Source organism: Bos javanicus, chromosome X, assembly GCF_032452875.1.
Source record: "Bos javanicus breed banteng chromosome X, ARS-OSU_banteng_1.0, whole genome shotgun sequence".
Classification (NCBI taxonomy): Eukaryota; Metazoa; Chordata; class Mammalia; order Artiodactyla; family Bovidae; genus Bos; species Bos javanicus.
The window spans coordinates 80,276,377-80,300,940 of record NC_083897.1 but is presented as its reverse complement, the minus strand read 5'-3'; the positions used below and the strand labels follow the sequence as shown (position 1 = coordinate 80,300,940).

The following is a 24,564-nucleotide window of genomic DNA, read 5'->3' as shown; positions in this document are numbered from 1 at the left end:
TGGTGGCTGGGGCATTCATGGACGAGAGGGTATGATGGCTGAAAGGTAAGGAATTTCTTTTAAGGGTGATGAAAATGTTCTAAAACTAACTGTGGTGATGGGGTGCACAACTCTGTGAACATACTAAAAATTATTAAACTGTACTCTTTTATAGTTTGAGAATGGAATGGTACCTCAACAAATCTGTTAACAACAACAACAAAATCTTCAGTGGCTTCCTATGGCCTAAGAATGAAGTTTAAGCTCTGTAGCCTGGCATTCCAGGCCCTGACTGATACAGCCAGGAACTGCTGATCTCTCTGCCTTAACTTCTGCCACTTCCTGCCTCAAACATTTTCTTTTAACCTCTTATGCCCATCATACTACTTTGTCCTCCAAAGCTTAGCCTCACACTACCTTCCTCTTCTGGGCTATACTCCTCTCCAAGCTGACCTCACTCATTCTTTAAGACACTGTTTCTCAATGTTCTGCACAATCTCCTGGCTGCTGCTGCTGCGTCATTTCAGTCATGTCCGACTCTGTGCGACCCCATAGATAGCAGCCCACCAGGCTCCCCCGTCCCTGGGATTCTCCAGGCAAGAACACTGGAGTGGGTTGCCATTTCCTTCTCCAATGCATGAAAGTGAAAAGTGAAAGTGAAGTTGCTCTGTTGTGTCCAACTCTTCACGACCCCATGGACTGCAGCCTACCAGGCTCCTCCACCCATGGGATTTTCCAGGCTAGAGTACTGGAGTGGGTTGCCATTGCCTTCTCCACAATCTCCTGGAAGGCTTGTTAAAACACAGATTGCTGGACCCCAACATCAGATTTTCTGATTCTGTAGTGAGGCCCAAGAATTTGTAGTTCTACAAAGTTGCCAGGTGATGCTAATGCTTCTGGTCCAGAACCCACATTTCAAGACACGTGTACCCCAATGTTCATCACAGCACTGTTTATAATAGCCAGGACATGGAAGCAACCTAGATGTCCATCAGCAGATGAATGGATAAGAAAGCTGTGGTACATATACACAATGGAGTATTACTCAGCCATTAAAAAGAATACATTTGAATCAGTTCTAATGAGGTGGATGAAACTGGAGCCTGTTATACAGAGTGAAGTAAGCCAGAAAAAAAAACACCAATACAGTATACTAACGCATATATATGGAATTTAGAAAGATGGTAATGATAACCCTGTATGCGAGACAGCAAAAGAGACAGATGTATAGAACAGTCTTTTGGACTCTGTGGGAGAGGGAGGTGGGGGATGATTTGGGAGAATGGCATTGAAACTTGTATAATATCATATAAGAAATGAATTGCCAGTCCAGGTTCGATGCAGGATACAGGAAGCTTGGGGCTGGTGCACTGGGATGACCCAGAGGGATGGTATGGGGAGGGAGGTGGGATGGGGGTTCAGGATTGGGAACACGTGTACACCCGTGGCAGATTCATGGTGACGTATGGCAAAACCAATACAATATTGTAAAGTAATTAGCCTCTAATTAAAATAAATAAATTTAAGTTTAAAAAAAAGAAACCTGTCCCATTGCTTAACAGTTAACCATCTTAAATAGTCATATATTTAATAAACTAAAATAACCATGTTAAAAAAAAATAAAATAAAATCAGGCCTCACCTGTGGTTCCTCTAGGATGCCTTTCATCCCTACCCTCCCCCATCAGTTGTTCTACCTCAATATTCCCCTATATGTTCATCTCTATCAGTACATTTAACACACTGTATTAAAATCACCATGAAACCATCTAGCTGTATTACAAATGTATGAAACAACCTCACTGAAGAGGGTGGAGGGAAAATGTGCTGACCTAAGTAACCTAGGAAATGAATCAAGTCTGTGAGAGTAAAACCAAAAGAAACATAAGCACGTACTCTAGAGGATACAGTTGTTTCCCATGGGGGTATGACGTAAAAGTTCTGATACTGAAATGCATGAATGCTAGAGTTGAAGCATTAAGTAAATGGATGGCAGATAGTGGGAGCCAGGTTTCTCACTGTTGGAATGGGAGTTTACAGACTGGTTAAGAGAAGGTTACAATGATCCAGGCGGTAATGGATCAGAATTAGAAACATCACTATAAACCCATGTTCAACATAAATACAGATCAGTTCAGTTCAGTCACTCAGGCGTGTCCAACTCTTTGTGACCCCACGGACTACAGCACGCCAGGCTTCCCTGTCCATCACCAACTCCCAAAGCTTGCTCAAACCCATGTCCAGGTCGGTGATGCCATCTAGATAGATAAACACAGATAGTTACACCTAAAAATATTTACAGACATGTGGATATACGTGGGTTAGTATATACACATATTTCCTTGCTCTGTCAGCTAAGAGGGCCTAGAAGCAAGGAAACCCCAGCAGTAACAAGCACATCAAGCACCCAGATCTTTACTTCTAGTACCATTTGCGAATAAAAGGACCAGGCCTCCTTGGAAAAATGGCATTCTAGGGTTATGGCAAGAAATCTATAAGATGAGCCTGGAGCATGCTGTATTGTCAGAAAGTAAGGAAGTGGTCAAATACAAACAACATCCCACAATGAAAGGAGTGTGTCAGAGACACAAGTGCCAAATGAAAGAGCTCCCAATGGTCAAAGCCAGAACAATTTGAGCAATACAATGAAGTAGTATTGGATTATAACTCAAAGTAGAAAATAAATAGTCATGAGTCCACAGATATATTAGTCCAATATAAATGAGTGAATAAGTATAGGAAATGAGGCAAATCTCCTGTGCAGAAGAATTTCAAATAATTTATACAGATACTCTACCCTCAGGAAAATGAAGCATAATTCCTAATACTTAACTATGAAGTACACGTAGTAACATCCTTCCAAAGAGTACAGTATGGAAAAGTGCAGTGCGGAAAAAAGTACCTTTAAAGTGAAGAAACTGGGAATTTCCTGGTGGGCCAGTGGTTAGGACTCCGTGCTTCCACTGCAGGGGGCACGGGTTTGATCCCTGGTCGGAGAACTAAGATCCCACAAACCATGTGGTGTGGCCAAAACCAAAACAAAAATAAAGTGAAGAACCTGGCAAACAGTACCTCACCCAGGTGATTATGGTCAACATCAACAGTGATAAGTCATGTGGATAATATGTACCCTTTTTTGGTTTCCCTGATAGCTTAGTTGGTAAAGAATCCACTTGCAATGCAGGACACCCCGGTTTGATTCCTGGGTGGGGAAGATCCGCTGGAGAAGGGATAGGCTACCCACTCCAGTACTCTTGGGCTTCCCTTGTAGCTCAGCTGGTAAAGAATCTGCCTACAATGTGGGAGACCTGGGTTCGATCCCTGGGTTGGGAAGATCCCCTGGAGAAGGAAAGGGCTACCCACTCCAGTATTCTGGCCTGGAGAATTCCATGACTGTATAGTCCAAGGGGTCGCAAAGAGTCAGACACGACTGAGTGACTTACACTTTCACTTTGACATGATTTAATGAAAAGGGTAATTTACCTCTGTAGTCTCCCCGCCCCCCCCCCCCCCGCCCCAAAACCAAAAGCTGCAGTCTAAACATAAGAAAGTACACTGACAAATCCCAACTAGGGGAACAGTATACAAACTGCCTGATCAGTACTCCTCAAAATGGTCAAGGTCATCAAAAATACTGGCAAGTCTAAGAAACTGTCAGAGGCAAGAACCTAAAGAGACAGATGACAAAACGTAATGTGGTGTCCTAGACAGGATGCTGGAATACAAAAAGGATATCAGGCAAAACCGAAGGATTTAGGTTTTGCCTAAATCCAAAAACAAGTATGGATTTACTGAGTAATAATGTATCAGTACTGGTTTATTAACTGTAATTAATGTACCACACAAATGTAAGATGTTAAGAATACAGGAAACTAGGTGTCGGATATATGGGAACTCTCTGTATTATCTTTGTGATATACTTGTAAATCTAAAACTACTCTGGAATTAAAAGTTTTTTTTAAAAAAAGAAAAAAAAAAGTCCATTTGTGGACTTGCCTGTTGGTGCGGTGGATAAGAATCCACCTACCAATGCAGGGGGACATGGGTTCGATCCCTCGTTCAGGAAGAGCCCATATGACATGGAGCAAATAAGCCTGAACACCACAACTACTGAAGCTGAAGCTCCAATACTTTGGTCACCTGATGCAAAGAGCTGATACATTAGAAAAGACCCTGACACGGGGAAAGATTGAGGGAGAAAGTGGAGAAGGGGACGACAGAGGATGAGATGGTTGGATGGCATCACTGACGCAATGGACATGAGTTTGAGCAAGCTGTGGGAGCTGGTGAAGGACAGGGAAGCCTAGGAGCAGAGAGGAGGTGGGGAGGGGCAGGATCGATTCATTCTCCCTAGGAGAACACAGGGAGCAATTTCCAGGCTGGGAACAACAGGGAGGGAACACATTTCCGCCCATCAACAGAATTTGGATTAAAGATTTACTGTGCATGGCCCTGCCTATCAGAACAAGACCCAGTTTCCCCCACAGTCAGTCTCTCTCATCAGGAAGATTCCATAAGCCTCTTATCCTTATCCCTCAGAGGGAAAATTGATATTGCTCAGTTGTGTCCCACTCTTTGCGACTCTGTGCACTGTAGCCTACCAGACTCCTCTGTCCATGGAATTCTCCAACAAGAATACTGGAATGGGTTGCCATTTCCTTCTCCAGGGGATCTTCCCAACCCAGGGATCGAACATGGGTCTCCCACATTGCAGGCAGACGCTTTACCCTCTGAGCCACCAAGGAAGTATCCCTCAGGGGGAAGACAGAATGAAAACCACAATCACAGAAAACTAATCAAACTGATCACATGGACCACGGCCTCGTCTAACTCAATGAAACTATGAGCCAGGCCGTGTAGGGCCACCCAAGACAGACAGGTCATGGTGGAGAGTTCTGACAAAACGTGGTCGACTGGAGAAGGGAATGGCAAAGCACTTCAGTATTCTTGCCTTCAAAACCCCATGAACAGCATGAAAAGGCAAAAAGATAGGACACTGAAAGATGAACTCCCCAGGCTGGTAGGTGCCCAATATGCTATGGAGAAGAATAGAGAAATAACTCCAGAAAGAATGAAGAGACAGAGCCAAAGTGGAAACAACACCCAGTTGTGGATGTGACTCATGATGGAAGTAAAGTCTGATGGTGTAAAGAACAATACTGCATAGGAACCTGGAATGTTAGGTCCATGAATCAAGGTAAATTGGAAGTGGTCAAACAAGAGATGGCAAGAGTGAACATCGACATTTTAGGAAACAGTGAACTAAAATGGAATGGAATGGCATTTAACTAAGATGACCATTATATCTACTACTGTAGGCAAGAATCCCTTACGGAAATGGAATAGCCCTCATAGTCAACAAGAGAGTCCAAAATGCAGTACTCGGATGCAATCTCAAAAACAATGATCTCTGTTAGTTTCCAAGGCAAGCCATTCAACATCACAGTAATCCAAGTCTATACCCTGACCAGTAATGCTGAAGAAGCTGAAGTTGAATGGTTGTATGAAGAACTACAGGACCTTCTAGAACTAACACCCAAAAAAGATGTCCTTTTATCATAGGGGACTAGAATGCAAAAGTAGGAAGTCAAGAGATACCTGGCTGCTGCTGCTGCTAAGTTGCTTCAGTCGTGTCCAACTCTGTGCGACCCCATAGACGGCAGCACACAAGGCTACCCCATTCCTGGGATTCTCCAGGCAAGAACACTGGAGTGGGTTGCCATTTCCTTCTCCAATGCATGAAAGTGAAAAGTGAAAGTGAAGTCGTTCAGTCGTGTCCGACTCTTTGCGACCCCATGGACTTCAGCCCACCAGGCTCCTCCGTCTATGGGATTTTCCAGACAAGAGTACTGGAGTGGGGTGCCATTGCCTTCTCCCAGAGATACCTGGAGTAACAGGCAAATTTGGCCTTGGAGTACAGAATGAAGCAGGGCAAAGGATAACAGAGTTTTGCCAAGAGAAAGCGCTGGTCATAGCAAACACCCTCTTCCAAGAACACAGGAGAAGACTCTACACATGGACATTACCAGATGGCCAACACCGAAATCAGATCGATTATATTCTTTGTAGCCAAAGATGGAGAAGCTCTATACAGTCAACAAAAACAAGACCAGGAGCTAACTGTGGCTCCGATCATGAGCTCCTTATTGCAAAATTCAGACTTAAATTGAAGAAAGTGGGGAAAACCACTAGACCATTCAGGTATAACCTAAATCAAATCCCTTATGATTATACAGTATAAGTGATAAATAGATTCAAGGGATTAGATCTGATAGACAGAGTGCCTGAAGAACTATGGATGGAGGTTCATGACATTGTACAGGAGGCAGTGATCAAGACCATCCCCCCAAAAAAGAGATGTAAAAAGGCAAAATGGTTGTCTGAGGAGGCTTTACAAATAGCTGAGAAAAGAAGAGAAGCTAAAGGCAAAGGAGAAAAGGAAAGATATAACCATGTGAATGCAGACTTCCAAAGAATAGCAAGGAGAGATAAGAAAGCCTTCCTCCATGATCAATGCAAAGAAACAGGAAAACAACAGAATGGGAAAGACTAGAGATCTCTTCAAGAAAATTAGAGATAGCAAGGGAACATTTCATGCACAGATGGGCACAATAAAGGACAGAAATAGTATGGACCTAACAGAAGCAGAAGATATTAAGAAGAGGTACCAAGAATACACAGAAGAACTATACAAAAAAGATCTTAATGACCCAGATAACCATGATGGTGTGATCACTCACCTAGAGTCAGACATCCTGGAATGTGAAGTCAAGTGGGCCTTAGGAAGCATCACTACACACAAAGCTAGTGGAGGTGATGGAATTCCAGTTGAGCTATTTCAAATCCTGAAAGACGATGCTGTGAAAGTGCTTCACTCAACATGCCAGGAAATTTGGAAAACTCAGCAGTGGCCACAGGACTGGAAAAGGTCCAATCCCACAGAAAGGCAATGCCAAAGAATGTTCAAACTACTGCACCATTGCACTCATCTCACATGCTAGCAAAGTAATGCTCAAAATTCTCCAAGTCAGGCTTCAACAGTACATGAACCGTGAACTTTCAAATGTTCAAGCTGTATTTAGAAAAGGCAGAGGAACCAGAGATCAAATTGCCAACATCCACTGGATCACTGAAAAAGGAAGAGAGTTCCAGAAAAACATCTACTTCTGCTTTACTGACTATGCCAAAGCCTTTGACTGTGTGGATCACAACAAACTGTGGAACATTCTTCAAGAGATGGGAATACCAGAATGCCTTACCTGCCTCCTGAGAAATCTGTATGCAGGTCAAGAAGCAATTACAACTGGACATGGAAAGAGAGTGGTTCCAAATTGGGAAAGGAATATGTCAAGTCTATATACTGTCCCTGTTTATTTAACTTATATGCAGAGTCCATCATGCAAAATGCCAGGCTGGATGAAGCACAAGTTGGAATCAAGATTGCTGGGAGAAATCAATAACCTCAGATACGTATATGACACCACCCTTACAGCAGAAAGTGAAGAAGAACTAAAGAGCCTCTTGATGAAAGTGAAAGAGGAGAGTGAAAAAGTTGGCTTAAAACTCAACATTTAAAAAACTATGATCATGGCATCTGGTCACACTCTTCATGGCAAATAGTTGGGGAAACAATGGAAACAGTGAGAGACTTTTTTGGGGGCTCCAAAATCACTGCAGATGGTAACTGCAGCCATGAAACTAAAAATGCTTACTCTTGGAAGAAAAGCTATGACCAACCTAGACAGCATATTAAAAAGGAGAGACATTACTTTGTCAACAAAGGTCCGTCTAGTCAAAACTATGGTTTTTCCAGCAGTCATGTATGGATGTGAGAGTGGGACTATAAAGAAAGCTGAGCACCGAAGAATTGATGCTTTTGAACTGTGGTGTTGGAGAAGACTCTTGAGAGTCCCTTGGACTGCAAGGAGATCCAACCAGTCCATCCTAAAGGAGATCAGTCCTGGGTGTTCATTGGAAGGACTGATGTCGAAGCTGAAACTCCAATAGTTTGGCCACCTGATGCGAAGAACTGACTCATTTGAAAAGACCCTGATTATGGGAAAGATTGAGGGCAGCAGGAGAAGGGGACAACAGAGGATGAGACGGTTGGATGGCATAACCAACTCGATGGACATGAGTTTGAGCAAGCTCCGGAAGTTGGTGATGGACAGGGAGGCCTGGGGTGCTGTAGTCCATGGGGTCGCAAAGAGTCAGGCATGACTGAGTGACTGAACAACCACAACTACCGGAGCCTGTGCACTCTAGGGGCCGCGAGCTGCAACTACAGAGCCCGTGTGCCACAACTACTGAGCCAGCGTGCCTAGAGCCTGCTGTGCTTCACATCAAGAGAAGCCAGAGCAATGAAAAGCCTGCACACATCAACAAAGAGTAGCCCCCACTGGCTGCAACCAGAGAAAGCCTGTATGTAACAAGGAAGACCCAGTGCAGCCAAAAATAAAAAAAAAATATTTTTAAATGGTGACTGTCTACCTAGACTTCTTACCACCAGCCCAAGACTCATACTTCTGGGTTCTTGCTACCCATCCTCTGAAACATCCACATTTGTCAACCTTCTGCCTGAACCACAACTGGAGTTTACAGTATTTGTTAGACAGCACCATTTTCTGGCTGGGTCAAACCCCTGCTGTCAGCCAAATTACCTTCCCAGTCCCTGGAACACCCTAATTAGCAGATCTAATACTGTATCTCAGTTCTTCCCCTCCACCCTGTCTGCTCCAACAATAAAGTTAGACCTAGGACAGTATTCTTTCCCTATAATGGAACTGGAGGGAAAATGAAACCTGCTTTTTATAGCACTGGTCTGGGTATCTTGTTATTTACAAGACTACAGTGTTTTCTGTAATACAGTTTGGTTTAGCACTTAACCTCCAATCCTGGGCTTGGAAGGAAAACATGTCATTTTTACTACTACTGCAATCATGTGTCCATCTATAACACACTGTATCCCTAATGATCTGGAGAACTCAGCTAATAGTTTAAGGGCTCAAATATTTTTTCCAAAATTGCTCCCCTATTCTCCTTGGGCCTGGCTAGGGAGAAACCAGGACTGCTTGGGAGCCAAGAGGACAACCAATTCAGCAGAAAAAACACCTTCTCAAGCAGGACAACAAGGAGAAAAAGAGTGCTAGAGTGTGGGGGGAGAGTGTCAGTTTTTATTTTCATTTACCAATTTAATAATTTTCAAAAGATATTTACATATGAAGCTCTAATATGTTAAAGAACTATTCAGATGCAAAACCATCAACCCAAAAGAGATTTTAATTTCATAGCAAGGGATAATAAAACCCTTTACATTTTAATGATTATACCCCAGATTACATGCTTAGAATATGGTTCCCTTTAAGGAATGTTTTGAAGGACACATAGACTGTATGCAAACAACTGCTGGAGAAAGACACAACCATTAAACACAGCCTCTACCTGCAAAGCTACCCTTTCATTGGCGGAACTGCCCAGCTGCTAATTCCCTGGATCCTAAACCCACCTGAGTATTTTTGCCTTAAAGTAGCCACTTAAAACCATTTCTTCCCAAAAGCACTTTCTACTTCCTCAGATACAAAAATCTGCCTCAAACACAGCCAACTAACAATCCCATCACATCTCAACAATCCCATCCCATCTTCCATCCTTCCAGTGTTTGCCTGATCCCTTGAGAAGCATTTTGTCTCCACAGAGGGAATGCCAGGCTTAGATACTGCAATGTTTTCCCACCCAGAGAAACCAATTAGCTATGGTTTCTATACCATAATTATAGCCCCCCAAAGCTAAGCCCCACTAAATACAGCAGTGTTTGCAAATCAGCAGCTGAAAAGACACAAGCTTAAACTGCAGAGACAAGCACTAGGTTTTCCTTAATCTGGAGGGCCCTCTGCAACATGCCCTATGCTGTTCTTCTGGAATTGTGACAAGATAAGGAACTAAATGCAAAGACCCTGACCCAGTAAAACTTTATTGGCGTCACATGCAAAGCAACCAGAAGTTGCTCTTTTCTAACCTGACCACCAACCACAGGGTATAGAAGCCTGGTCTTGCGAATTTTGGTCCATGTGAGTAGAATTATGGCTCTCCTTCCCACAAGAACTCAGTTTCCTATAACCTATAATGGAAAAAAAAATATAAAAAAGAACACACACACATATATATATGAATCACTTTGCTGTGATTTGCTATTTAATAACACAACATTGTAATCAACTATACTTCAATAAAAAAAATTTTTTTTTAAGAATTCAGGGACTTCCCTGGTGATTAAGTGGTTAAGAGTCCACCTGCCAATGCAAGGGACATGCGTTCAATCCCTGATCTGGATTCCACATGCCACGGAGCAACTGAGCCCATGGGCCACAACTACTGAAGCCCATGCACCTAGAGCCCGAGCTCTGCAAGGAGAAGCCACTGCAGTGAGAAGCCCGCACACCATAACAACAAGTAGCTCTCTGGTCACCACACCTAGAAAAAGCCCTCGCACAGCAATGAAGACCCAGCATAGCCAAAAAAAAAAATCAAGAAATCAGTTCCCCTATCCTGATCCAGCCCCCTAATAAGGAGCTCCTTGACACATCTCTATATCTACAGTCCCCATGTCAAGATGCATGTGGATACATCATATACAATTGGTTAAGTCTTTTGATTCTCAGTCAGAATCAGTAAGTCATGTGTGGCTGACATAAAAATTGCAGATGACCTGAACGCCAGTACTGGAAACTGGCCCATTAAAGCCTGGATCATAGAATTAGCCTGGGAAGACGGCTGCCTTTTGGCCTTACTTCCAGGGTGATCATTTTAATCAAAGTGGAAAATAATTTATCATAATGTTAGGTAGGAAGTTAAGCATGAGCAACAAGGGGTGACCTAGCTGAAAAGGATGCAAGCTGATCTCTAGGGCCCATTCCAGACACACCCAGAAGAGCTCAAAGATATGCTACAAAAATAAACAGACTTTTCCAACTACTGCACATGCGCCCTAGGCACACAGTGGATACAAACTAACCACAGGAGCTTCCTCAAGTAACCTTAGGCAGCTAGGAGCCCATTCACAAGTATTTACACATATATACATCTGATTATAACAGACTGAATTATGGTAAGACATGCACAACAAAGCCTATTGTTATGTAACTTCCAACTGTCAATAGGCCTTGAGCATATGCCCATTTCCATTCCCTTTCTTGACTGGTGGTGGGTATAAGCCCTATTTTGCACAGGGCACAACCAAAAGGAGGAGACCTAAAGTATAAAAACGGGGAACCCAAGAGAGATGTTATACTGTTTACACACGTGTAAAGTGCTGCACTCAATATGCCAGCAAATTTGGAAAATTCAGCAATGGCCACAGGACTGGAAAAGGTCAGTTTTCATTCCAATCCCAAAGAAAGGCAATGCCAAAGAATGCTCAAACTACTGCACAATTGCTCTCATCTCACATGCTAGTAAAGTAATGCTCAAAATTCTCCAAGCCAGGCTTGAGCAATAGGTGAACCGTGAACTTCCAGATGTTCAAGCTGATTTTAGAAAAGGCAGAGGAACCAGAGATCAAATTGCCAACATCCACTGGATCATCAAAAAAGCAAGAGAGTTCCAGAAAAACATCTATTTCTGCTTTACTGACTATGCCAAAGCCTTTGACTGTGTGGATCACAATAAACTGTGGAAAATTCTAAAAGAGATGGGAATACCAGACCACCTGAGCTGCTTCTTGAGAAATCTATATGCAGGTCAGGAAGCAACAGTTAGAACTGGACATGGAACAACAGACTGGTTCCTAATAGGAAAAGGAGAACGTCAAGGCTGTATATTGTCACCCTGCTCATTAACTTCTATGCAGAGTACATCATGAGAAATGCTGGGCTGGAAGAAGCATAAGCTGGAATCAAGATTGCCGGGAGAAATATCAATAACCTCAGATATGCAGATGACACCACCCTTATGGCAGAAAGCGAAGAGGAACTAAAAAGCCTCTTGATGAAAGTGAAAGAGGAGAGTGAAAAAGTTGGCTTAAAGCTCAACATTCAGAAAACTAAGATCGTGGCATCTGGTCCCATCACTTCATGGGAAATAGATGGGGAAACAGTGGAAACAGTGTCAGACTATTTTGGGGGGCTCCAAAATCACTGCAGATGGTGACTGCAGCCATGAAATTAAAAGACGCTTACTCCTTAGAAGAAAAGTTATGACCAACCTAGATAGCATATTGAAAAGCAGAGACATTACTTTGCCAACAAAGGTCCGTCTAGTCAAGGTTATGGTTTTTCCAGTGGTCATGTATGGATGTGAGAGTTGGACTGTGAAGAAAGCTGAGTGCCAAAGAATTGATGCTTTTGAACTGCGGTGTTGGAGAAGACTCTTGAGAGTTCCTTGGACTGCAAGGAGATCCAACCAGTCCATTCTGAAGGAGATCAGCCCTGGGATTTCTTTGGAAGGAAAGATGCTAAAGCTGAAACTCCAGTACTTTGGCCACCTCACGCGAAGAGCTGACTCATTGGAAAAGACTCTGATGCTGGGAGGGATTGGGGGCAGGAGGAGAAGGGGACGACAGAGGATGAGATGGCCGGATGGCATCACCGACTCAATGGTCGTGAGTTTGAGTGAACTCCGGGAGATGGTGATGGACAGGGAGGCCTGGTGTGCTGCGATTCATAGGGTCGCAAAGAGTCGGACACGACTGAGTGACTGAACTGAACTGAAGCATTTCTTGGTATGTAAATTTTACTTCAAAAGAAGAAAACCCTAAAATATTGAAATCTATTTAATGGTATAGGACTTCCCTGGTGGTCCAATGGTTAAGAATCCACATGCCAAGGCAGTGGACAGGGGTTCAATCCCCGGTTCAGAAAGATTCCACATGCTGCAGGGCAACTAAGTCCATGCACCACAACTATTGAGCCCTCGTGCCCTAGAGCCCATGCTTCGCAACAGGAGAAGCCACCACAATAAGCCCACACACTGCAAACAGAGAGTAGCCCCTCCCTGCAACTCGAGAAAGACTGAGCCCAGCAACAAAGACCCAGAGCAGCCAAAAATAATACATAAATTTTTAAAAATAAAAATAATTAATGGTATTATGCTGAAGTAGGAGGACATATCCTGATGTCTACAACTTACTTTGAAATGCATCCAAAAAATAAGATGAATTGGTATAACAGATATGTGATAAAGCAAGTATAGTGAGATATTAATAATAGGATCTGGGTAGTGGGTCAAAAAAAAAGAAGGGGACCACTTTGCCCATAGACTGCTGCCTCTCAGTTCAAAGGCTCACAAAACGGAGACATAATACATGACAATGTGGCTTCTCACCTAAGCACCCTAATGCAGCTGTTTTCACCAAGGGCACCAAGAACCTCCATACTGCCAAATCAAATGGCCATTTCTTGGTCTTTCTTGACCTTTGTGCTGCATTTAAAACCACTGACCACCATCTCCTTCATTAAGTTTTCCCTTCTCCTCGGGTATAGTGGTATACAACACTTTCTCCTGGATTTCTTCCTGCTCTCTAATCATTCCTTCTCAGTCTGAGTCTTGAATTCCTTCCTCTCTGCCTATCCTCATATAGACGTTGGTATTCCCAAGGATCTTTGTGTTGTCATTGCCCTTCTGACTCTATGTACTTTCCTCCAGAAGATTTTATACACAGCAGTGGCTTCCTATTGGATCGAACAGTATCCCCCCAAATTTCATGTTGACCTGGAATGTATGAATGACCTTATTTGGGAACATAGGGTATTGACAGATGTAATCAAGTTAATATGCAGTCATCCTGGATTAAGGTGGGTCCTAATCCAACATGACTATTATCCTTATAAGAGGTATACTGCACACAAAGAGAGAGACAAAGTGGAGAATGCCATGTGAAGACAGATGCAGAGAATGGAGTGATGCATCTACATGCCAAGGTATTCCAAGGATCATCAGCACCATCACAAGCTAAAAGCAGCACAGAACAGATTCTCTCTCACAGCCTCCAAAAAGACACTAACCCTGCTGACACCTTGATTTCAGACTTCTGGCCTCTGGAAGTCAGAGAAAGAATGAATTTCTGGAGAATTTTTTTTGTGGTGAAATCTAAGTAAGATGAAATTTGCTATTTTAACCATTCCAATTGTACTTCAATAGCATTAATTACATTCATCATGTTGTAAAACCATCACCACTATCTATTTCTAAAACTTTTGCATCATCCCAAGCAGAAACTCTGTCTCCATTCCCTCCTGCCCAGCCCCTAATAACCTCTATTCTACTTTCTGTCTCTATGTGAATTTGCCTATTCTAGGTATCTTATACAAGTGGAATCACACAATATTGGTCCTTTTGTTCCTGGCTTATTTCAGCTAGCATAATGTTTTCAAGGTTCACCCATAATGTAACATGTATCACAATTTTACTCATTTTCAAGTCTGAAGACTCCACTGCATGGCAACCTATTTTATCCATTTATCAGTGGACACTTGGGCTGTTTCCACCTTTCAGCTCTTATAAATACTGCTGCAATGAACACTGGTATGCAAGTATATGTTTGGGTCCCTGTTTTCAATTCTATTGGGTATACCCCTAAGAGTGGAACTGCTGGGTCACATCAAAATTCTATGTTTAACTTTTTGAGGAACTGCCATTTGTTCAAGAGGATGGGTGTAGAAAGGTGGGAAGTAGAGCAATCCGGAAGAGATACGATAATCTGGCTAAGAGAAGGAACAGAACAACTGACCCAGGCTCAGATATCCCGATTTTATAACATAAAGAATGTGAGACTCAGCATGTCGTGGTCAAATGAACTGTCTGAAGTTACCCAGCTAGCAAAGCAAGTGGCAGCCTGAATTTTAACTGAAGCCTGAAAAATCCAAAGCCACTGCTCTATCTTTCTACCTTGCCTCCATGTTATATTTTTCCCAGGCAGGGAAAAGTTCCAAAGATCTGCTTTCACTCCTCCAATTTTCACCATATTCCAGCACTCCTAAACTCCTACCCTGCCCTGAAGGGGCCATGCTTCCTCTTGCTTCTAAATCTTTACACATAAAACTGTCTAGTATGCCATGTATATCAGCTTCTTCCTCACTGCTTAATTCCCACTAATCTTTAAAAGTCAGTATTTTTTTCTTAAGAAGGCTTCTCTGACAACTTCCCCCTTCACACACACATACACACAATCTGGATTGGAGACATATCTTGTGTTTTTTTATTTATCATATGAAATTTTCCATGTCATCATAGGAAACTGGTGGCTCAGACAGTAAAGAATCCACCTGCAATGCCCGAGACCTGTGTTCAATCCCTGGGTTGGGAAGGTCCTCTGAAGAAGGGATAGGCTACCGCTCCAGTATCCTTGCCTGGAGAATTCCATGGACAGAGGAGCCTGGCAGGCTACAGTCCATGGGGTCGCAGAGTCAGACACAACTGAGCGACTCTCTCTCTCTCTCTCTCTCTCTCTCACACACACACACACACACGATTTTAAGGACATGTATGTCTTTCACCACTGCATTCTAAGCAACCAGCAGATTGAGCTGGTCCACAGGAGGCATTTGGTATATGTTCACCAAAGGTATGCAATGGTGAGATCAGGATACTCAGAAAGTTAAACAACTTTCAGATACAGTGGGCAGTCTTTTGTCTTTCCAGGAGTTTGCAACTCTCCAAAAACTTCACTAGCAGACTATAATCTGACTGACCATCTAAGACCTGGAGGTTTGAAAACCACTGCCTTCAAGACAGGATATAAAGCAGAATTCAGAGAAAGTCACTTCAACATTAACACAATTAAAATGCTTTTATAAGCAGCCTTATTTAAAAACAGCCTTGTTCAGGTAGCTGAAACCTCAGGCTACTAGAGATCTTAATGGAGGAACCTGAGCTTAGCTATAAGGTCCAGCAGAAGCTTAGATCCTGAGACATAATTGCTTCTGAATTAGCACAGATTTTTCTAGTAGACATGTATGGATGTGAGAGTTGGACTATAAAGAAAGCTGAGCATCAAAGAATTGATGCTTTTGAACCATGGTGTTGGAGAAGACTCTTGAGAGTCCCTTGGACTGCAAGGAGATCCAACCAGTCCATCCTAAAGGAAATCAGTCCTGAATATTCATTGGAAGGACTGATGCTGAAGCTAAAACTCCAATACTTTAGCCACTTTGATGTGAAGAACTGACTGACTGGAAAAGACCCTCATTGGAAAAGATTGAAGGTGGGAAGAGAAGGGGACGAAAGAGGATGCGATGATTGGATGGCATCACTGATGCGATAGACATGAGTGTGAGTAGGTTCCGGGAGTTGGTGATGGGCAGGGAAGCCTGGTGTGCTGTAGTCCATGGGGTTGCAAGGGGTCAGACACGACTGAGCGCCAACTGAACTAGCACAGGTAGCACGGAGGCACCAATCCTCAGTAAGCTCTCTCTCAGAATATTCCCGTGATAATCACCCAATGTATACGGGTTCTCCACTGGTGAAATTGTAACCACTGTCATTGGAGGATATTTGACCAACCAAAGTAAGCTACGCAACATTCACTTCATCAAATTTGTATTAAGCATTTGCTGTGCTGTGCTTAGTTGCTCAGTCATGTCTGACTCTTTGCAACCCCATGGACTGTAGTCCACCAGGCTCCATGGGGTTCTCCAGGCAAGAATACTGGAGTGGGTTGCCATGTCCTCCTCCAGGGGATCTTCCCAACCAAGAGACTGAACCCAGGTCTTCTGCATTGCAGGCGGATTCTTATCACATGTCAAACATTGTGCTAAACACTGGAGATACAGGTAAGAACGAAACAGGTCTCTGCCTTCGTGCAGCTCATGGTACAGGAGACTGACATTTATCAAAGAATCACATAAGTAGCTACAAACTGTTGTAATGGCTGTGAAGGAAAAGTACAGAGGGCTATTAAAGCATGTAAGAAAGGGGCTCAGGGATGAAGAGCTGCTGCTGCTGCTGCTAAATCGCTTCAGTTGTGTCTGACTCTGTGCGACCCCATAGACGGCAGCCCACCAGGCTCCTCCGTCCCTGGGATTCTCCAGGCAAGAACACTGGAGTGGGTTGCCATTTCCTTCTCCAATGCAGGAAAGTGAAAAGTGAAAGTGAAGTCGCTCAGTCGTGTCCGACGCTTTGCGACCCCATGGACTGCAGCCCACCAGGCTCCTCTGTCTATGGGATTTTCCAGATAATACTCAAGTGGGTTGCCATTGCCTTCTCTGGGATGAAGAGCAGTGGGCCTCAAACCTTACAGAATTCTATTTTAACTCATCAGGTTTGGTCCTTGCCGAATACACCCAACGTATAGAGATCATAAAGCAAAGACCTATAGGGACAAAGCAAGTAACAGAGGTGTGAAGCTGCTATATTGAAAGCAACACTGAGGAATATGCCCCATGTAAAGGAGGCAAGCTGTAATTCATCTCTGGATGGTAATTCCAACACAGGAACAAGAGCCCAGAGTTCTCAGGGCTTGGCGGGCAGCCCTGCCGCATGTTGGGACCGGGGTCCAATATGGAAAGCCCATCATCCTGGGACACGGGGTGCAGCTGGAAAGGTGGCCATCCCCTCGCGCATCACTTCCCCATCATTTCACCCCTGTGGAAACTGGTGTTAAACCTTTCATAGAGGACCTGCCTCCAGGTCTGGGTTTCATACACAGCAGAGCAGCTACCTCCCTGCAATCTATTGAAACTCAGCCCGCCAAGGGTTTGTAAAAATAAAACAAACCAATAAGAAATTAGTTTAAAAAGAATGTAGTAAACTAAGATTTAAAAATTAAAAATTTATTTTAAAAAAATAGGAAAAAAGTTAAAAAAAAAAAAAAAAAGAGTCCAGAGTTGCCAAGATCTTCTGATAGTTGAAAGACAGTTGGAAATTCTAATTTTTATGTGAATTCTGATTTTTAAATAGTAACTAATGCATACATGTTTAAAATGCTGGGTCGGACAAATAAAATTTATCTGTGAATGTGGCTCATGGACTGCCAGTTCATGACTCCTGGTTTATCTTAGAAAGAAAAAGTACCATCAACTTTGGCTGTATCCCTTCTCCAAATGCTTTCCCCCACCCCTACTCCCAAATGGTAAGCCTAGGGCTCTGAGGATAAGACCCTACACAAGCTTTTCACATTGTCCATATATGTACTCTGTTTCCCCCTATTACCTAAAACAGTGTAAGGCTTTCTGTAGTATTTATTATCTGTGTCACTGGCTTGGGAATCTAGACAAGAACTATCTGGACCAAACCAAATGGACCAAAAGAGATCCAAGGTTCTTAGTGCTCTTTCAGGTCCTCTGAACCCTGTCAGAAAGAGAATATAAGGAGGTAAGAAGAGCAAGGCCTGTTTCAAAGGCAGACAGGGATCTGCCACCTTCTTTGTAACTTAAGACCTGAAAATTTTGGTTGAACTGGACAAATACCTTCTAACAGAAAAAAACAGGAAGATAACATCTCTTACATGTTAACAACATGCCATCAGAAAGCAGCTGAATCTGCTCCTAATTACTCCAGAAAAAGCAGCTAATTAATAATTATGCCAAAACCAAAAAAAGTTTTGACATAGAGGATGTGCTTTGGCATTCAGATAGATTATACCAACTAATACTCTTCAGCAGGAAAAAGTTTCATTATTTGGGGGAGCATTTGGTGGTTAACATCCTGACTGGCCCTTTGGGATAAAGTCTAACTAAAAATGAAAAATTCTCCAGGAACAATATTAAGTTCTTTTATGGTAGAAAAGAACTTTGGTACCTCCAGCCCTCGATCTTTCAGCCCAAGGTTATCTGGTTAACTACGACACTGGAGCGCAAAACTCTGGGGCTTCAAGCAAGCAATTAACCCAAAATCTGAACAAACCCTCAAGTGTGCCTTCAGTTAACCTTCAGGCCACCTCAGTGTACAAACAGATAAGACTTTCCATTAAGACAAGAATATAAATCTAAAAACAAACCATGACCTAGGTAGTAGTTACAATGATAATTCATTACATTGAATATTTACATTTTCTTATATATGTCTTATATTTCAGAACAAGAATGTTAAAAACTATTATCTTGCCCACCCTAGTGGCCAAAGGATAAGATCACCAGAAGAGGGTGGATATGAAAGCCTGCTGAACAGATCAAAAAAAAAAAACAAACAAACCCGAAACAAAACACTATAGCAACTATAATCCCCTACACCTAGTAAATACCTGAAGTATGGGTACTTTAGCTATTCTTGCCTGGGAAATACTATGGACAGAGGAGCCTGGCAGGTTACAGTCCATGGGGTCACAAGAGTCAGACACAACTTAGTGACTAAACGACAACAAAAAATGGGTGCTTTATGTTGTTACAGGAAAGAAGAGTCTAGACTCTTCAGTTCTATTCCATTTATCTCTATGTTTATACTTATATATGTATCCTGACTACCATAGCTTTGTAGTTAGTTTTGAAATCAGGTACAGTGAGTCCTCCAATTTTGTTATTTTTCAAGATCTGTCCTCTGCTTTTGGACAAGTTAAGTTTGATATGTCTATTATCAAGTAGAGATACAGACTAAGTATCTGGATACAGGAGTCTAGCGTTCAGAATAGGTCAGGACTAAAGACAAAAATGTGAAAATTCACAACATAAAGACAGGATTTAGGGACTTCCCTGGTGGTCCAGTGGTTGGGAGTCCGCCTTTCAATACAGGGGACACAAGTTCAATCCCCAGTCTGGGAAGATCCCACACGCCACAGAGAAACTAAGCCCATGAGCCACAACTACTGAGCCCACATGCCACAACTACTGAAATGCCCATGCTGCAGAGTCCGTGCTCCCTCAAGAGAAGAGAACAAGAGAAGCCACCACAACGAGAAGTCCATACAAGGCAATGAAGAGTAGCCCCCATCTGCCACAACTAGAGGAAGCCTGTATGTGGCAATGAAGACCCACTGCACCCAAAAATAAGTGTTTTTTTAAGATGAAATTTAAAACCAAGAACCTGAATAGGATCACCAAAGAAAGGAGTACAATTTTAAAAAATGGCATTCCAACATTAACAGAAAGAAGAATTCCAGCTAATTAATACAGAAAGAATGGTGAAATTAGAAAACCACCACTTGTAATACCTAATGAAATAACTGATTTAGGTATTGATAATAATGATATTATTGATGGTAATGATTATCAATGGATGAAAGGCTGATGGGGAAGTGGGTATTCATAGGATGCTAAAGTATCCCTGACATATTATTTATTCATCACAAGGGGGGAAATGAAGCCTTGCAAAGGAGTGATCTGCCTATGACTACCTGAACTCACTGATCAACCATAAAATTACTAAAAGTAGAAAAATCAGACAGTGTATACTTCCTGATATGTTGCAATATGAAGTACATGACCTTACCTATGAAGAATTCTTGACAAAAACACTGAACCTTAAATCTTTTTGTTTTGGCTCTAGAATAGTTTTTTTTTTTTTTTTTAATTTTTATTGAGATATAATCAACAAACGGCATTGTATTAGTTTCAGGTGTACAACCTAATGACTTGATATTTATATGTACTGTGAAATGATCACCACAATAGGTCTAGTTACCATCTGTCACCACACATAATTATAGACTTTTTTGTGATGAGAACTTTTAAGAATTTTAAAGATTTACTCTCTTAGCAACTTTCAAACATGCACTATATATTATGTGTGTGTGTGTGTATATATATAGTTTCCCTAGTGGCTGGGTCGGGAAGATCCCCTGGAGAAGGGAATGGGAACCCACTCCAGTATTCTTGCCTGGAAAATCCCATGGACAGAGGAGCCTCGCGGACCCCAATCCATGAGGTCGAAAAGAGTCAGACACTCTTTGCGACCTCAAGTCAGGAGATTGAGGGGCCCCGGTGGCCAAATGGATCTAGCATTTTGTGGAGAACTGCTCTACTCTGTCAAGTACTACTGGTAGGCAAAGGAAGAGGAGGATTATGAACTGACCATTAGATTTAGCTATATGAAAGTCAATGGTGACCTTGACAAAAGCAATGGGAGTAGAATGAAACAGAAGAAATAGTAGAAATGAAATAGAAATTAAATAGCAGAAGAAAGTGGGTGACATAGAGAAAGAACAGATGGGTGACAGCAAGAGAACATAGAGGACAAGCAAGTGGGTCACAAAGAGAGAGAGTGACAGACAGTGAGTGACATGGGAGAGAGGGTGGGTCATAGATAAATAGAGGTCAGATAACTCTGTCAGTCATCATTTATCGCGTCTCAGTTCCAAATTTACCCCTCAATACCTGCTCTATGACAGAACTCCTTTAACCATCTCTCCTCTACAGCCAGCATGATGCTAAGCTTTCTCAGTAAAGGATGCCTGAGGCACACTGAAGGAGGACGGGGCTCTCCTGAAGTTGCCAGCTGCTGCTGCACAGTGGATGAGCAAAGTGACACACGGCCACTCACCCAGAACACACAGGCCTTCATCGACCTTGCAGTCTCTACCTGGCCTCGAAGTAACCTTCTTGCACCCCTCTCTCCATGGAAACAAGCCACTTCAGTGGCTGCCTGTGCCCTGAGCCCCACCCCTTCTGTGCTCCTACACCATGGGTTTTGGAGTTTGCAATTAGCAGATGCAAGCTATTATATATAGAATGGATAAACAAGGTATATAGCACAGGGAACCATATTCAATATCCTATGATAAACCATAATGGAAAAAAATATGAAAAAGTATACCTGAAACTATAGTAACATGATGTTGTAAATCAACATGACGTTGTAAATCAACAATACTTGAATTAAAAAGTTTTTAAATCCTAAAAATAAACATGTATAAATCAATCACTTTCCTGTAAAGCAGAAATTAACATATTGTAAATCAACTATACTTTAATAAAAAATAAATTAAAAAAAAATAACGGCTAAGATGTTAAATTTTATGTTCTATTTTATAACAATTTTTTAAAACATTTAAATGTTCATTTCCCCATCCTTAGCCATCTGGTGAAGGAACATTCCTTTCTTAACACGAAAGTCTCCTGTGAGCCCTTCCCTCAGCCCACTGACCCTTGTAGTTGGCCATTCCCCACACATTTATCAAGCAATATACCAATTGTGGTTTACCTATCTCTTTCCACCACTAGAGTATAAGCAATTTGGGGGCAGGACCAGTGTTTTACTCCTCTGTATCCCCTAGGCCTGGAGCTTGGTAGACTGGAAAGACCCAAGAAAAGCTTTTTTTTGTGGGGGGGGATGTTAAAATTAATGTGTATGTTTGTATATTAACGCACAACATGCACAAAAATCGTTGAAAAAATAAAAAGGGAAAATATTTTACTACATATAATGTGAATTTTATATCTTTAATATGTTACATTTCAAAAAAATTTTTTAACTATTTCCAAACAGAAAGGTGAGTGCTCAACCCTGACTGAAAACGATACATTAAATTATAAAAGTAAAATATTTAAATTTAGTAAGAACAATACCATAATGTATCACTTTTTATGTATTGAAATAAAATGGATTTCAAAATAGTAATTTTGAAAGCTGAAGACCCAAGAAAGCCTGGATCGATTGAAGTTCTGGCTCTTCAATCGAGTACATACGGGAGAGTTATTTGACCCGGCATCGGGGGCTCCCCAGGATTTAGAAATCTGCAGATATTCCCACTCCCTCTTCGGAGGACAATGGCGCGCGTCTCGCGCGCGCCCTTGTCAGCACTTTGGGCCCCTAGGGGAGTCCAAGGGACCTTCATCCCCACTCCCGGCCAGGGCCGGTGAACCAGACCCGCCCATCGTCCCAGACATACCTCAGGTAACTGGCAGCCTGCTCCGGGCTTAAGGCCCCAGCTTCCGCAAATCCTCGGGACACCTCCATGACGCCTCAAAGAGTTTCCTCTCGGCCGGGGATTGAATTTCCCTCGTTTCCGCCCTGCACATGCGCCAGGCGAATGGAGGCGGGGCCGGGTCAACCGTCGACGTCCCGGCGGCCAATCCGCTATATCATGCTCTGGCGCCACCGCCTGAGCCCCGCCCACGAAGGTCGTGCGCCTGCGTATACGCAGGCTCGGGCCGGGGAGGTGGGTTAGAGGCGGTCGCCAGCGCAGTGGCGCGGGCTGGATTGCGTCTTTTTGTTTTGCATTTCAATCCAATCCAAATCATGCTGCGGCAGATTCATGTGTGTGTGTGTGTGTGTGTGTGTGTGTGTGTGTGGGTGGGTGGGTGGGTGGGTGGGTGTGGGTGTGGGTGTGATATCCTTGTGAGTGGGGTAGACTGTCTCAAAGGATCTTAATCTTTTTAATGGCCCCTAGAAAGCTCCTCCACAGCGTCCCCAAATATCCTCCTTTCCCTGTTGGGTGATGTCCGACGCTGAGCGTGCTTTAAATTCAAACACCCTAGGAGGTATAGCGGAGAAGGCAATGGCACCCGACTCCAGTACTCTTGCCTGGAAAATCCCATGGACGGAGGAGCCTTGTAGGCTGCAGTCCATGGGGTCGCTAAGAGTTGGACACGACTGAGCGACTTCACTTTCACTTTTCACTTCCATGCACTGGAGAAGGAAATGGCAACCCACTCCAGTGTTCTTGCCTGGAGAATCCCAGGGACGGGGCAGCTTGGTGGGCTGCCGTCTATGGGGTCGCACAGAGTCGGACACGACAGAAGCGACTTAGCAGCAGCAGCAGGAGGCATAGACCTCGTTGTAGGGTAAGGGGGTTAGAGAAGGCGAGGTTCAGAAAAAGAAGGAGACTGGCACTTCTTACAGGAACAATCACCTTTAATGAGGAGAGAAGGGGCAGGAGTCAGATTAGCCAGCTGCTGCACTTATCCAGGAAAAGAGTAAGTATATATGGGCATGTATATGTGGAAAGTTACTGTCTTAAGGGGGCCTGTTCTCCAAGGTTGTTCGGAGTAGTTATCTCTTAAATGGCTGGGGCAAGGAATTTTGGAGATTGACCAGAGGCTGGACAGGCGAGGAGCTGGGAGTAATCAACCTTAATGTCCATTTTTTTCTTCAGGTGAGAGAGTCCTTTGTTTTGCATAGAATGGTGGGGAGGACCTGGAGGGGAGTTTTAACTCCAGGCTATTTTGAGCCATGTAACTTCCTTCACTCCTAATTTAAATTTACGGCGAAGAGGTGGCTAGACTTTTTCTAGCCAAAAGTCTCATTTAAGAAATAAGCAGTGAGACTTCTCTGGTGGTCCAGTGGCTAAGACTCTGTGCTTCCAATGCAGGAGATTCAGTTTCAAACCCTGGTCAGGGAATAAGATCCCACAAGCTGCAATTAAGACCTCATGCAGCCAAATAAATAAATTTAAAAAGAAAAGAAGTAGTGATGTGGTGTATTGTTGCTGTTAAATCACTAAGTCGTGTCCAACCCTTTGTGACCCCATGGCCTGCAGCACCCCAGCCTTCCCTGTCCTTCACCGTCCCCTGGAGTTTACTCAAACTCATGTTCACTTAGCCAGTGATGCCATCCAACTATCTCATCCTCTGTCGCACCCTTTTCCTCCTGCTGTCTATCTTTCCCAGCATCAGGGTCTTTCCCAATGAGTTGGCTTACCACATCAGGTGGCCAAAGTATTGTAGCTTCAGCTTCAGCATCAGTCCTTCCAATGAAGAATATTCAGGGATTGTTTCCTTTAGGA

The 24,564-nt window shown here is 43.0% G+C and overlaps 1 protein-coding gene across 1 annotated transcript in view; it reads right to left on the bottom strand.

The window, feature by feature from the left end:
* ERCC6L (ERCC excision repair 6 like, spindle assembly checkpoint helicase) overlaps positions 1-23,100 on the bottom strand; it is a 29,793-nt gene extending 6,693 nt beyond the window's left edge. Inside the window, exon 1 of the mRNA XM_061409722.1 lies at positions 22,729-23,100. Within this exon, the coding sequence (XP_061265706.1) occupies positions 22,729-22,796 (68 nt within the window). The 5' untranslated portion in view covers positions 22,797-23,100. The remainder of the gene's footprint in view (positions 1-22,728) is intronic.
* Positions 23,101-24,564: the final 1,464 nt, after the last annotated feature.